Source organism: Marmota flaviventris, chromosome 8 (assembly GCF_047511675.1).
Source record: "Marmota flaviventris isolate mMarFla1 chromosome 8, mMarFla1.hap1, whole genome shotgun sequence".
In the NCBI taxonomy this organism is placed as follows: Eukaryota; Metazoa; Chordata; class Mammalia; order Rodentia; family Sciuridae; genus Marmota; species Marmota flaviventris.
The window spans coordinates 6,939,679-6,953,790 of record NC_092505.1 but is presented as its reverse complement, the minus strand read 5'-3'; the positions used below and the strand labels follow the sequence as shown (position 1 = coordinate 6,953,790).

At 38.1% G+C, this 14,112-nt stretch overlaps 1 protein-coding gene across 11 annotated transcripts in view; it reads left to right on the top strand.

Annotated features, from left to right (window-relative positions):
* Ttc3 (tetratricopeptide repeat domain 3) overlaps window positions 1-11,111 on the top strand; it is a 117,598-nt gene extending 106,487 nt beyond the window's left edge. For 10 of the 11 annotated variants that reach the window (XM_071615045.1, XM_071615039.1, XM_071615046.1 and 7 more), the window contains 5 exons: window positions 2,551-2,891; window positions 4,436-4,562; window positions 4,756-4,896; window positions 8,235-8,327; window positions 9,371-11,111. In XM_071615045.1, the coding sequence (XP_071471146.1) occupies window positions 2,551-2,891; window positions 4,436-4,562; window positions 4,756-4,896; window positions 8,235-8,327; window positions 9,371-9,442 (774 nt within the window). In that variant the 3' untranslated portion in view covers window positions 9,443-11,111. The remainder of the gene's footprint in view (window positions 1-2,550; window positions 2,892-4,435; window positions 4,563-4,755; window positions 4,897-8,234; window positions 8,328-9,370) is intronic. The other variant, XM_071615041.1, reaches the window with a different exon arrangement.
* Window positions 11,112-14,112: the final 3,001 nt, after the last annotated feature.

The window sequence follows — 14,112 nt, the reverse complement described above, 5'->3', positions numbered from 1 at the left end:
GACGTAGTATGTATGATGTGTATGTACGTTCTAGCATTTGAACAAATAATACAGAGTAGCAGTTTCCTTTGATTGAAGCAGGCCCTCTCTTCTGTACCACCTGGGATTATTATAATTTCTAGATACTTGGAGGCATAAAATCAAAATCTTAAAATTAAGATCTGTTTCCTCATCAAATATAGAATAAAAACTAGTGTATCTGAGACGTGCAAGACTTTATTGATCTAGCATACCATATTTTACTGCTAATGTGAGGTTGTTCTGAATCTTTTGAATACTGGTGATTGCTCTTATAAAATACCCCAGTAAAGAAAAGCATTAGTTGTATTTTGTGGGCTTTACAATATAGCTAAACCTAATGTCACTTTACTGTATTCTGGGATACTTGTTATCTGAAGTTTGCACACAGAGATTCTTTGTTAATACTAATTGAAATGAATTAGGTTCAAAGATGGTCAGACGATAGGAATTTAAAGACTCTGTAGAAGAGTTGATTAGAGATGGATTTCAGATTGAAATCCTAAAGATGGGGAACATTTTCTACAGCACAAAAAGTGTCTTCCTGCTGGTACCTGACCTTTGCCAGGGATGCTGTTCCAGGCTATGGGTGGTGTTCCTTGCATCTGCCTTCAACTGAATGCTTAGACAGTGGCTTCCCTCTTGTCCTTCCCCTGTGGCCCTTCTGCATATACGTTGTATCTCCTGTATCTAGATGGCTGGTTCCTTTAATCAGTCTGGTCTTAAATGTCTGAGGAGTAAAAAGGTACATCTGCCTTGAACTTTAGTTTTTAAAATATTTTATTGATCCAAATTTTTCTGTCTCCATTGAACTGAATAAGAAATTGTTTTATTTCAGACTGAAAAATCACTTCTTATTTATAGTTCTCTTGGTTTTTACAGCAGATGTGGAGAGAAAAATCTGTGGATTCCAATATACTATTTTATTATTAATTTGTAATTTTAGCTCATGTGATTTTATAAATACTCAAAAGAATTTTCATGTCCAAAATCCTGGAAATTTAGTTTGCTAGGAACTTACTTAATAAATGTCCTTAAAACCTATTTACTTTTCGTCTCGTATCTTCCTCAGTCATTTGGTGGATGTTTAATGGTTATTGAGATTAGATATGAGGTAGGCCCTCAAAGTGCTTATGGGCTTAAATTCAGTTACAAGCAGATGACGCTGAGGTTTTGCATAGCAGAGTACTATAGCAGCAGAAATCAGGGTCACTATCCTGGTCTAGAGATGGAGACCTCCATGACACAGAGATCAGAAGAAAGAACAGACCAGGTGAAGGAGTTGAGGGGATTAACTTTGGGGGAAGGGAGGATATTGTAATGCTTGGGGTCAGAGTGTTTCAGGTAGAAGAAGGAAAGTATTTGGTTGCTAGAATAAAAGAGTGGGGCAGGGTGACATACTCCTTTCATAGCTATAAAATAAGTTTACTTTAACAAAGGTATCTATCTATAGAGTGAGTGTGGAAGTAGCCCAGGGCCAGGGTCAGGAGATCCTTGTGCTCTAAGCCATGTTATGTCACTAGGAAACTGATCTATGGTTCATGCAGGGAGTACTGTCAGCTCTATACTTTATGAAGATGAACTGAATGGCAGTGTGGAGAAGTAGGAAGGAGGGGCTGGAGGTGATTTCCACTGACTGGTTATTCACTTACTGCCATTAGCCATGTCTGGATGAAGGAGTGGAGAGGGAGTGGATGGAAGATAACCAAATGGGAGAGGGATCTAGGAGGAGCAGATGAAAGAGCTGTGCCATGCTCAAGACTGGGACAGAGCGTGTGGACATGGGAAGTCTAGGGTGGACTTGAGGGGAAGAGCAGCCCGATGAGACTGCACTGGGGCTGGTTTTGAACACCTTTGGGTCCCAGAGTCATCCAAGTGGATCTGTAGATATGGATCTCAGGATAATATTCTAGACTAGAAACTTTAAAAAGTGGGTATTAATTAGCAGTGAGCATAGTCACTGAGGTCTGAGAGGACATGAAATGGCCTCGGAGAAGATAGCATGTGATAGAGGTTCAAGCCTCAGATGACATTAGAAGGAACATCCATACTTAGGCATGGAAAGAGGATAATAGCTGAGCTCTCCTTGTTGAAGGAGCCAGCAGAACAGAGCCAGAGGGCACATTTTGAGAAAGAAGAGGCAGCTGGCATTCCTAGATGTCCCTGTTACTTAGTGGGGTAGACACCTTTGGAGAGTGCTGGGACAGCTAGCTTTGATCAACCAAGTTCAGCTAGGAAGGAGAGAAGCATTAGAGTGCAGACTGAAGGAGGGGCATTAGGCAGGTGAAATGTTCTCATTTAAGCAGCTTTTCTAATTTTACAGGAAAAAAGTATACTGTAGAAAATTATTTAGAAGTCAGAAATCTACCCTTGCTTTAAGAACTACCAAGTTATGATCAGCAATTCTTTTAAGACAAAAACATTATTGTATTCAGGTTTCCTATATTATAGTCATGCAGTCTCTGTCCTTGCCTGTTTCTCCTCTTAAGACAATTCCTAAGTGACCCAATTCCTGTGGTGTGTCCCTCACAGATTCATCCTGAGTTTCCCCCTGAGTCTTCAGGCCATGATGATCAAGGGCCTGGGACATTTGTAAACAGTGCAACTGGAGCAGTTAAGGATTTAGATCTGTTCTCCACCGGTGATTGCCCAGAGGAGTCTACTGCACTGTCACCTCGGTTGCCCTCTGGTCAAACTGAAGTTACTCAGCCATCAGAGCATACAGGGGCCAGCCAGACAACTCCATCTGAACAAAGCCCTGAGGCACATCAGAAAGTACCTGTTCCTCCAGAACGTGCTTCAAGCCAGTCTCCAAAAAAGCCGTTCAACAGTATTATTGAGCACCTGTCAGTGGTGTTCCCATGGTACAGCAGGTATGAATATAAAACATTTATGACTGTTAAATACTTCATTGAACTGATGTTTCCTGATCAAATAAAATCAAGGCTGGCTAGGGGCTAACATGGAAAAAACTGCATGATGTTTTGCTCATTAGGACAGGTGCTACTTTTCTTTCTTTTTGTAAACATAGAGGTGAGCATTTTCTTTTCTTTTTTTGTAGTGCTGGGGACAAACACACACCTCATACATGCTAGACCCGAGCTCTACCACTGAGCTACACCCCTAGTCCTCAAATAAATTTTTAAATATGCACATCTAGATTAAAAATATTGAGCACTGGTAATCAACATTGAACAGAATCTGTCAGTTTGCTAAGATTTTTATGAGATCCATAGCACTCTCTTAACACTAGTTGTTATGAAATTAGTAAATTAATTGTAAAATAATAGTTTTCTGTATTTTGAAAGAAGATAAATCACATATAAAAGAAAACAGCAGCAATTTACACCTTGTAGATAATACCTCTGATTTGTTAGAGGTGCAAGGTTGAAAAGACTAGACTGAATTTGACAGTACATGAGGAATGTATAAATGTCACAGAGGATCCTTGGGAGACTGGGGAAGAACTCCTCATATCTGGGTCAAGAAGAGCTGTAAGTGGGGCTGGGGATGGTTGCTAGCACTTCAGCAGTGTTTCTGCCTCCCCATGGCTCCAGGTTGGGACAAGAAAGAGCAAGGTTAGGATTGATGAGTAGCTCAGAAGAGAGGACTCCACACAGAGAATGGCCTCTGTACCTGCCTTGTTAATTCTCATTCTCTGACAATGTTAGTTACAGGCTTTGCAATTGAAATTTGGAAACAAAGTCATAATTAATGATTGGTCAGAAATAATATTTTACAGTGTCAGTGGAACTCTGCCACTTGAAAATAAGTATATTTTGTCTGCATTTGGGCATATTTCTCCCTAAGTTTGACAAACATTGTAAGTTCTCTCAATAGCAGTTCTCATGTCAGTTGTAAAAATATTCAAGTTGTAATTATCAGAAGTACCCTACAAATAAAATTTCGTACAGTCTTAATTAAATTTGGCAGAATTAAAAAAAATCAAACAGAAATGTGTTCTGATTTTCTGAAAGCTAAAATATTCGGGGCACTAGTGGTGCAAATATCAAGTTCCCATTGACTGATGGTGTACTCTTCCCATTTGATGGCATTTGAGAAACATTCAGACTTTGAAAGCTGGTTTGTTAGGGATTTTTTCAAAGAAGGAAATCTACAAAGCTAGTTTTTCTTGGATAGAAAGAGATCTTATTGATTTTAAATTATTTTTAAATAAATAAAACAAACAGTCCATTAACAACTAAAAAAAATTTTTTTAAATAATATTGTGGAAATTTTCACAACTTCTTGGAAAGATTGATTCTGCCTTAAAATAATTATGCTTTTCATGTGTAGTTATTATTGTCCTATGTTCTACAGATTAATTTTTGTATATTTACTTTTTCGAGTTGGACTTCTGGGTTGATATTGGCACATTGACTTTCTGTTGTCATTTATTGTTTACTTTCCCTTTCAGCACCGAGCTTGCTGGTTTTATTAAAAAGGTTCGAAACAAAAACAAGAACTTACTCTCAGGATTGGGTATTGATGAAATTGTCCAAAGAGTGACAGAACACATTGTAGATGAAGAGAAAAAGAAAAAGGTATTTCATCCAGATGCAGTAAAATGTTCCCCTTAATCCTTATTTATTGATAAAATTTGAGAATTCTTTTTTTTAAAGCTTCAAGCCAAAATATAGAGAAAATTTACCAAAAAAGATGATCAAACTTTAGGTTACTAAGTTGAACTTTGCTTCCTTTGTGCTCTCTCACCCAATCCCCTTGTTATCTCTTAAGCCAAATCCAGGAAAGGGCAAGAGAACATCTGAGGCCAGCTCTGCTGCTTCTGTGAACCAGTCTTCCCAGGGCCCACCCTCAATTGCTGGACCATCACCCAAAACTAAGGGACAGAAAACAGAAGATGTCCCCATGAGTGTCGTACGTATAATGTCGTAGCTAGTTTTACTTTTTTTTTTTATTTTAGTTGTAGTTGGACACAGTACCTTTATTTTATTTATTTTTATGTGGTGCTGAGGATCAAACCCAGGGCCTCGCATGTGCTAGGCAAGTGCTCTACCGCTCAGCCGCAGCCCCAACCCTAGTTTTACTTTTTAATGAAGAACAAGAAGAAAACATTTTTTAACCCATGATTTAGCACCATTCTTTTCATTTATAGTCCTACTTTATTGGATCCTAAAATTAGAAACCAAATTTTGCTGTATTTGAAGGTGTCCAATTTGAACAGCAGTGAATAGTTCTGAGGAATGCCCAGGACCTAGAACAGGGAAAAGCCTTGCACTCAAGCTCTGACTGCATCGAGAGAACTGAGTTTTCTGTCTTCTTGCTGTGTTGCTGCAGATGGGCAGATATGTTGATATATTTACTTATTTATGTATTTTGGTATTAATTGCAATATTTGGATTAGTTGAAAAAAATAATCTTTAACTAATTTTATTCTTCATAATCATGGACTATGAAATCAGACTGGGTTGCATCACTTCACATCACTGTTTGCCGGGGTAATATCTGCCCTGACCAGGCTATTTCTGGATGAAATGCTGCCATGAAAGGACCAGGTCAGCCCAGTACTGAAAATCTAGTTTTTGCCCTTCACCTCTTCCCTCACACACCTGGGAAGGGCACACTGGAATGGGCTAAATGTGCCTGAAATCTAACATGCTGATTTAAGTTGTTTCTTCTCCTTTTAAACAGTAAGAATAATTTACATTTACATGGAACATTTTATAAAATGCTGTTATAACTATGTCTGAGTTGATAAGGCCTTGTAATTGTCTATATTTTATAATAAGGAAATCAAGGCCCAGATGCGACTTTCTAGCATTCACTGGACTGACGGCATAGTTGTAGCTCAGACTGGGCCTTTTGACTTAAGTGAGCAGCATGTCATTCCCAGTTCTTTCCACACTGACCAGCTGATGCCAGAGACCCTGTAGGGACTGCATGTGGTTGAAAGAGGGGCCATCGACTCATGGCTCAGGTAGGGGGCTGTAGATTGAATTCTGGTGTGAAGCACATTTCCCTGTTGCTCCAACTGTGGTAGCAGAGTGTAGAAGACAATGAAAGGTCACAGCCCCATAATGTTCTCAGCAGTGAGTTCACAATACAAGATGTAGAGTAAGGCTAGTATGTTAACTTGAGCTCGCAGTGAGTCTTTTCATGAACTTACTTTTATTCCTTTTATATATTTTGTGCTTTACACTACACCTTTGAAGACTTACCACACCACATACACTCAACTCCCAGAAGGTCTCATCCCCAACCATATCCTAGAGAGAGTGCTTATAGGCACGTGGAGTACCCACTTCGAGTCAGTCCCCGCTTCTCCCAGGGGTTTCTTATGTGTCACATGTTCTGTGACCCTTTAACCAGGCAGGATTCCCAGGGCATTCCCATTCATGTGCATGTGTGTTATGACCATCCCCACCTCAAGATAGACTTGAAGTAATCACCTGAAAGAGATCTCCTAGTTCATATTCAATGTTGATAATAATAAAGTTGTAAAATCCACTTTATTTAAACTTTGCCAAATTACATGAGAAATAAAAATTTATATTCAAACTGGTACTTAACTAGATAATTGTAGGTAGTGTTTGAAAAATGAAAAAAAGTTTGTTTTATATTTTTAGATTACAGAAGTAATACACACTCAAAATAGAAAATAGAAATAAAGGGGGCATATTAAAAACCCTAAAGCTGAGCATGGTGGGACACACCTGTAATCCCAGTCACTTGGGAAGCTAAGATAGGAAAATCACAAGTTCAAGTTCTCTACCACAATATCCTGTTTGAAAAAAATAAGAACTCTTAAAACTTACCCTCTAGTTAGCATTATTACATTAGTATATATTTTTCTAAACTCATATATATATATATATAATGTATTAATTTAATCAAAACAAATACCAGGTCATATTTTTTATGTTCTTTGGGGGATATTTCAATTTTTTTACTGTGGTTTTGCTTTTTACTTCGAAATATACTGTGTTCATCTTCCCATACTAGAAAACAGTCAAGTTAACTATATATTTTCCCAGCTAACCTGGCTTTGAATTTTGCAAAGTGAGTTGGAGAGGTCTTCTCCTGCCCTTCCCCAGTGCTCACACCTCCCTTTCTTCCCTGATCCTTGAGTCACAGACAGCAGTAGAGCAACATGAACGCCTTTGTTCTCTCTGGTCTGCCCCTAATTTGTAATTCTCTGTCTGCACCCTGCCAGCACCTAGGGAAAGAGCAGGTCCCCACACAGTAGTTCAGGATCTACACAGCTTGATGTCTGCTTCAGTCAGTCACTTGGGATGTTTTTATATTTTTGGAACATCAGTTGGGGCAAGGTTTCTTACCAGATACTTAAAGTCCAGATAAATAAGACTCATTTCCTGCCTTTAGAGTGCTCAGAGTTAAGAGGCAAGTTAGAATAGAGCTGATGCAATGCATGATAAGTGCTGTAAGCTGCAAGGAGAACTCTGTGCTTGGTGGCCTAAGTGTCACTTGGGGTATATGTCACAGAGGAGGCCAGAAAACTTACAGTCATCTGTTTCCAGTGTCTCACACAATCCCCGACTGTGGATGTTAATTGGTTTAGCTGTCTGTTTTGAAATGCACTAATATTCCATGTTCATGGAAACTTTAAAAAATTGTAAAAAAAAAAAATAATCTCCTTGTCCAAGGGGTAACCCTATTAATATTTTGATATCAGATTATTTTCTAGGCACTTCTGTAGACATTCTCTCTTTTTAAAAAATTGAATTACGTGATAGACTGTTGTATAACTTGCATTTATTCAATGATTTGTGGTGACCAGCTTTCTCTGTCAAGGATCATGGTATTCCATCATGATGTTAATTGGCTACATGATAGTCTATTGTGTAGATTTGTCATAATTTAAGTCCCTGTTAGATAATTAGATGAATAATTAATTTGTAATATCTAATTAATAACCATACTTCATGTATGCTATAGGGATAAGTAGTATAATATAAGTAGTAATATCTCACCAGGGAATCTATTAATTATAAAAACCAGTATTCCCTCTGAGAACATTAGAAATTCAGAAATATACTTTTATTTTTGTATTTTTATGTTTTCTCTTTTAAAATGCTATTTAAAAACAAGTTGTTTCTTCATTCTGCCCAGCCATAATTTACCACCCTTTGTGGCAAAAATGTTTGAAGGCCACTCATGTCATGAGTCATGAAAAACTCATGTCATAAAGAGAGATTTCTTTAATCTTTATTTTTCAGATATGTTTGTTTCCACAGGTACTAGATGCAGATTCCTGTGAAATATGCCATGAGGTGTTCAAATCAAAAAATGTGCGTGTGCTAAAATGTGGACACAAGTTTCACAAAGGGGTAAGAATTCTCTTTGACCATCTATATCATGCATTGTGACTGCCAACTGTTTTGAAAATAAAAAAGGAATTTTTTTCTTAAGTATCGATACTTATAATTCCAAGCCACTCTATAAGCCTACACATGTCTCTGGTCATTGCCCTTTGCAAAGACTGGTGCTGAAGAAGCGGGAGAGTGGTCCTGGGCCAGAGGTGTGTGCAGCTCTGCAGACTGTACTTTCTGTAATAATGTCACGGGTAGAAAAGAGTTGACTTCAGGGACTATAATAGGTGCTGAGAGCCAAAGCAATATGAATTCCTTTAAAGATGGTTTCTTACATGACTAAATAAATAAACAGTGTAGCACTTTATTAATTTAGTGTACTGTATAAAGGTGGTTTAACATTTTAAAAGAGAAAAACTAAACCTTGTTGGGTCCTTTGTGCTTGACTCTGAGCATTTGTACTGTACTCTTCCTGCTGAGTGAGGACAGATCAGGTCTCTGTTGTGCTGATTTATTCATCCTTGAGAAAGGGATGCATACAGAATACTCACTAATAGGAAATGAGAAAGCTTTCTCCTCCAGATAGGGCATCCTGGCTTGGACTTTCTAGGTTTCCATGCATACTCAGCCATGTTGCAGCAGCAGGCTGGCTAAGAGCAACAGGGAACATGGCACACAGGCTGGTGGGATGTTTAAGAACCAAGCCAAAACCATGAAGAGGAATGGGCTAAGATTTGGGTGATAGGGTCCCAAGGGTCATCAAAATGCTGACCTCCTGCAAAACATGGCGACTGGTGCTGAAGAATTGAGACTGGAGCCAGGTGTAGTGGAGGACAAGGCCACACAGGGGGCCATATCTGAAGGGGACTTATTTCCACGGTAGTTTTATTCATACTCCTGGCCTAAGCAGCATTACTGTCCCTGAGTATTGGGCAGCATTAGGCCCCATCAGACTTGCAGGTGACATTAGCCGTGTATGCCAAGGAGTCCAGCAGTGCAGGGGAACTAAGGCCCCCACATGGTCCTGAAGGCACTGACTGATTTTGTTTTCTTCTTTTCAGTGCTTTAAGCAGTGGCTAAAAGGGCAGAGTAGTTGCCCTGCCTGTCGTGATGGTGATCTGTCAGAAGAGTAGTCTGTGTCTACCCTCCAGGACTGGCCAGCCAGGACTGCCTTCCTGCTGCTCTAGGTAGTCACTCTTCACTAAGCATCACTCACCCACATACCAAGTTGAAATAATGATAATTCCTACTTTCAGCATAAAAAACAAACATTTGACGAATCTCTGGCATTCTGTATCACAAAGCCAATCAGTGGAAATCTTTAATTCAGTTGCTATTAGGTAATTTCTCCACTCTGATTCAATATTTCAGTGATAGTCAAATAATGGCTTATCAAATGATGTGTCATTGCATTCTTACATTGTTAGCGCTGTTGTGGAGGAGATCTGTGAGATGGGAGCTTCTTTGGGGAAGTATTGTGAGCACCCCAAAACAGTTTAAATTATAAGAATTCTTAACCTGGTGAAGTGCCCAGGTTTCCCTTTTGTGTTTGAAAAATCTGTTCCAGTGGCTCTATAACAGAGATGATATTGACCTTTAAAATTTTTTATAAGATTCGGTAGTCTGAAAATATGCTTACATTTTCCCTCAGAGATCCTACATTTTTAAAATGGGCTTAAACAAGTCACATTTTAATAATTTGTACTTAATATTAAAATATTGGCTGATATGGACCAAAAAGATTCACATTTCCTCTTCATGAAATGTCATGTGCTTTTGATTTTCATTTTATTTGTTTTTCCATATATTTTTTTCCCTTCATATGGTAGTAGATTGAATCCTGGGCCTCACAAATGCTAGTCAAGGAAGCTTTCCACCAGTGGGCTACATCCCCATCCACTCCATAGGTTTTTATTTTATTTTTGTTTTTTAATCTTTTTATGATGTAATCTGATATTTGAAAATCAATTGCAAAATTACTTTATTAGTTATCAGCCAAGACTTTCTTACCCCCCAAATCAAGGCCGTGTATTCAACATACCAACCCCACATTTGAATTTGTTCTTAGAATACGCTGCTGTTCTCATTAGCAGTATTTGGCTCTCTTTGTGAGTCAGTCAGCAAGTGCTTGGATATCTACATCTAGCTCAGTGCTGATCCCGCACAGGCGCTGTATAGACTAGTAACCATCATTCTCCTCCTTACCCACCCCCCAAAAGAAAAACTTGTGTAATTAGACAATTCTGCGGTGTCTGTGTTACAACTGTTCTGTGTTTGACATTTGTGTAAAATAATGCATGCAATCTTGTACTATGCCTAAGAACAAAACTGTGACTGCATTAGGAACTATTTAGATTCTTTTAGTGACCTATGGACAGCAGTAAATATGGAAAAGTGAATCCTGGACACATTCCACCACTCAAACATGAAGGATCAAAAAGTGATTTTCAGTGTGTTCTTCGTTCCACTGCAAACTCAAGTCAGTCACGAGAGTATGGGCAGATTTGGTCACCTTCCTCTGCCTGTGCTCCATGTGAGTTGTGATGTCTTGGTGACGTAGTCCATAGAAGCCCCCTCCTTACTCTGAAGCATTCTCCATCTTGGTCCCTAAAACATTGTCTGCATTTTCATGGCAGTTGAGAGCTGTGCATATTAAAATACACAAGGGACAGTTTGTAGCAACTGGTATGAAGGAGAAAAGCAACTAACGAGTGAGAGAATGTATTCTGTCCTTAACTTCAGAGCCTTGTGAACATGCCTTACATTTGTCCAGTAATTGTCAATAAACAGCATTCTGAAAGACTGGCAGTGCACTGTCATTCTTGCCCATTCCTTCTCAGATAATGTTAAAATACATTCTACATGAAAATTCAAGGCCTCCATTCTATGCTAACATTTTAAAAGTGACTTCATTTGGAAAGAACAGCCATGCTACATCTGGTAGAACCTGGTTCAAAACTCCTTTGTGCCTAAATAAAACTTGACAAACTCACGTTTACACGATTAACTATTTAAATTTGTGAATTGAACTTTTATGCAGAGATGATAAAGAGTTCACTATTTTAGGCTTAATTAACAGATATTTCATGTGAATACAAATACACACATATAAGGACCCTGAAGACAATTACATTTCTCAGGATTTTTTTTTTTTTTTTTTGCATCTGGAACTAATGAGGCTGCTTGATTTAATTTATTTTTGAGTATACTCACTGTAAAAGATTAAAGAATGCAAATTTTAAAAATCTAGTGTTTATTCAAGCATATTCAAAGAATTATCAGTACATATTTTTAATCTGTTAACATTCAATTCAGAATAATGTATAACTTAAAGCAATGGTTATTCTTTTAAAAATAAGGTTATTTTTCTCTACTGAACTGCTTAATCTGTTAAGAATAATGAATAATCCAATATAAAATTGAAGTGGTACCCAGCACAATATTACTACATTTTTTAGTTAATTTTAAAGATAATATATACAGTGGAGGCAGGTGGTGAGAATGATCAACACATGACAACTTGTAGCAATAGAACTAGAATAGAATAGTTTTCAATCAGACAACCCTCTGTGAAGGAACAGGTGGAAGAGACAGTGCAAGATGGGAATTTCTTTCATCCACATGAGGCTGTCACCCAGGAGACTGAAAGGCAAAGGTAGTCAAGTGATGAGCAGTTTGTTAGAATGAAGACCCCAAACATCTCAGGACCCAGCATGAAAGAAGTGCAAAAGATATTTAGGTCTTTTTAAATACATTCAATAGGCTTGATTAAAAGGCTTATCTTTAACAGTAATGTCTAGTTCCTCTTTGTTTTTCCTCTTTATTCTTGACACAGTGAAGGACGTCCATATTCCTATGGCCATGTACACTTCAGAGCCTTCCAGGCAAGACCTGCCATGGAAACAAATACTGGAAACTATTTATTTGACAGGGGTGTAGGAGTAGTTTACAAGGCACCAGGCCAGATGTTTTGATTACAGTGGTAAACAAAAGTTAGGGGCCCCATGAATCCTGTTATGGAGTTAAATAGATAACAAATATACAAAGTCATCTCAGGTAGTCAGAAGAGTTTTGAAGGAGAAGCAAAGAAAGCACTTAGATTAATAAAATTTTCAAGGGCTTAGCATAGTGCATAGCACATAAACCCTTGAAAAAGGGGAACTAGTAATTGGTAAGATGAGGGTCTGGAAAGTACAAAGGGAGAGTTTGATCCTATAAGAAAAAGTTTTGTTAGGTTAGGTCATAGCATTTTCTCAACACAGCCTGGACTGGAATGCAATTAATTAGTGAAAAGACCAAGAGGAAATCAGATCATCTCAAAATCATTTTGAAACATAGCTGTATTCCTGAAATCTTGACTTTAAGGGTAATGTGATTGTAGAGGAAAGGACGGTTTCACATTTGGCTTTCCCAGATTATCTGTATGAGCACTCTTGAATTGGCCTTTCCTGTTCAGTTTGAGTTTACAGTCAGAGCCCACCCTCCCCAACTCGGGGTATTTGAACTGACACGTTGGAAGAGCCCAGACAAGGTGATCCCTAGTGAAGAAGCTGTGTACTCCAGACTCCTCAGCTTAGGGTGAGCTTGGGGTGCTCTCATTCATTCTAACATTGCCTTAGCTTTGTGTTGTCTCTTCCTATTCCCCCTTTAACTCCTCACTAAAAAGAAAATATTTAGGGCTGGGGCTGTAGCTCAGTGCGCAGAGTGCTTGCCTAGCTTGCGCAAGGCACTGGGTTCAATCCTCAGCATCACATAAAAATAAACACATAAAATAAAGGCATTCTGTCCATCTACAACTACAAAAAAAATTTTTAAAAATATTTAGCAAAGATGCAGAAGTTGAACACCAATAGTCAACTACAAACTCCTAATGAGTCAATCATCAAATCAAAGTGGTCAAACCATCAAGTCAGAAAAAAAAAGTTTTTTTTTTTTTTAGCTACATTAAGAATGATTTTAGAAAGGCAGCAGAATACAACAGACACTAGTATGGCAATATGTAAATCAATGGATGTGTAACTGATGTGATTCTGCAATCTGTATACGGGGTAAAAATGGGAGTTCATAACCCACTTGAATCAAAGTGTGAAATATGATATATCAAGAACTATGTAATGTTTTGAACAACCAACAATAAAAATTAAAAAAAAAAAATGATTTTAGATATCCCTTGTGGGGGAAAAAACATACTTTGATCTCTCATAGTATATAGAACATCAATTCCAAATGGATCATAGTCCTAAATATGAAAAATAAAATAATGCTGCTCTATATTTCCTTCCCTTGGAATAGACAAAGATTTCTTAGAAAACAAAAAGCACTAGCTGTAAGAATAAAAAGCTGATAAGGTGGATTTTGCTGCAGTTAAGAAGTTACCAAGGGCTGGGGCTGGGGCTCAGTGGCAGAGCGCTTGCTTAGCATGTGTGAGGCGCTAAGTTTGATCCTTAGTGCCACATAAAAATAAATAAATAAAGATATTGTGTCTATCTACAGTAAAAAAAAAAAAGAAAAGAAAAAGAAAGAACTTACCAAGTTGCCACTGATTGTGAAAAAGCAAGCAAGCCATCATGTGGAGGAAATGTCAATACATGCTTCCAAAGAAAAGAAGGCCAATATCGTGAACAGGCACAGATTTTGAACTGGTGTTTCACAGATATCCAGTTGGCTTATACGTATTTTGATAGCCAAATTTGTTCACTATCCATCGTCAAGGAAATGTAAGTTAAAATCCTAAAATTTAACACCTAGAACGATACAGTAAGTTGTCTTGAAGTTACCTGGTACTGGTAAGGTGGTTTATCTG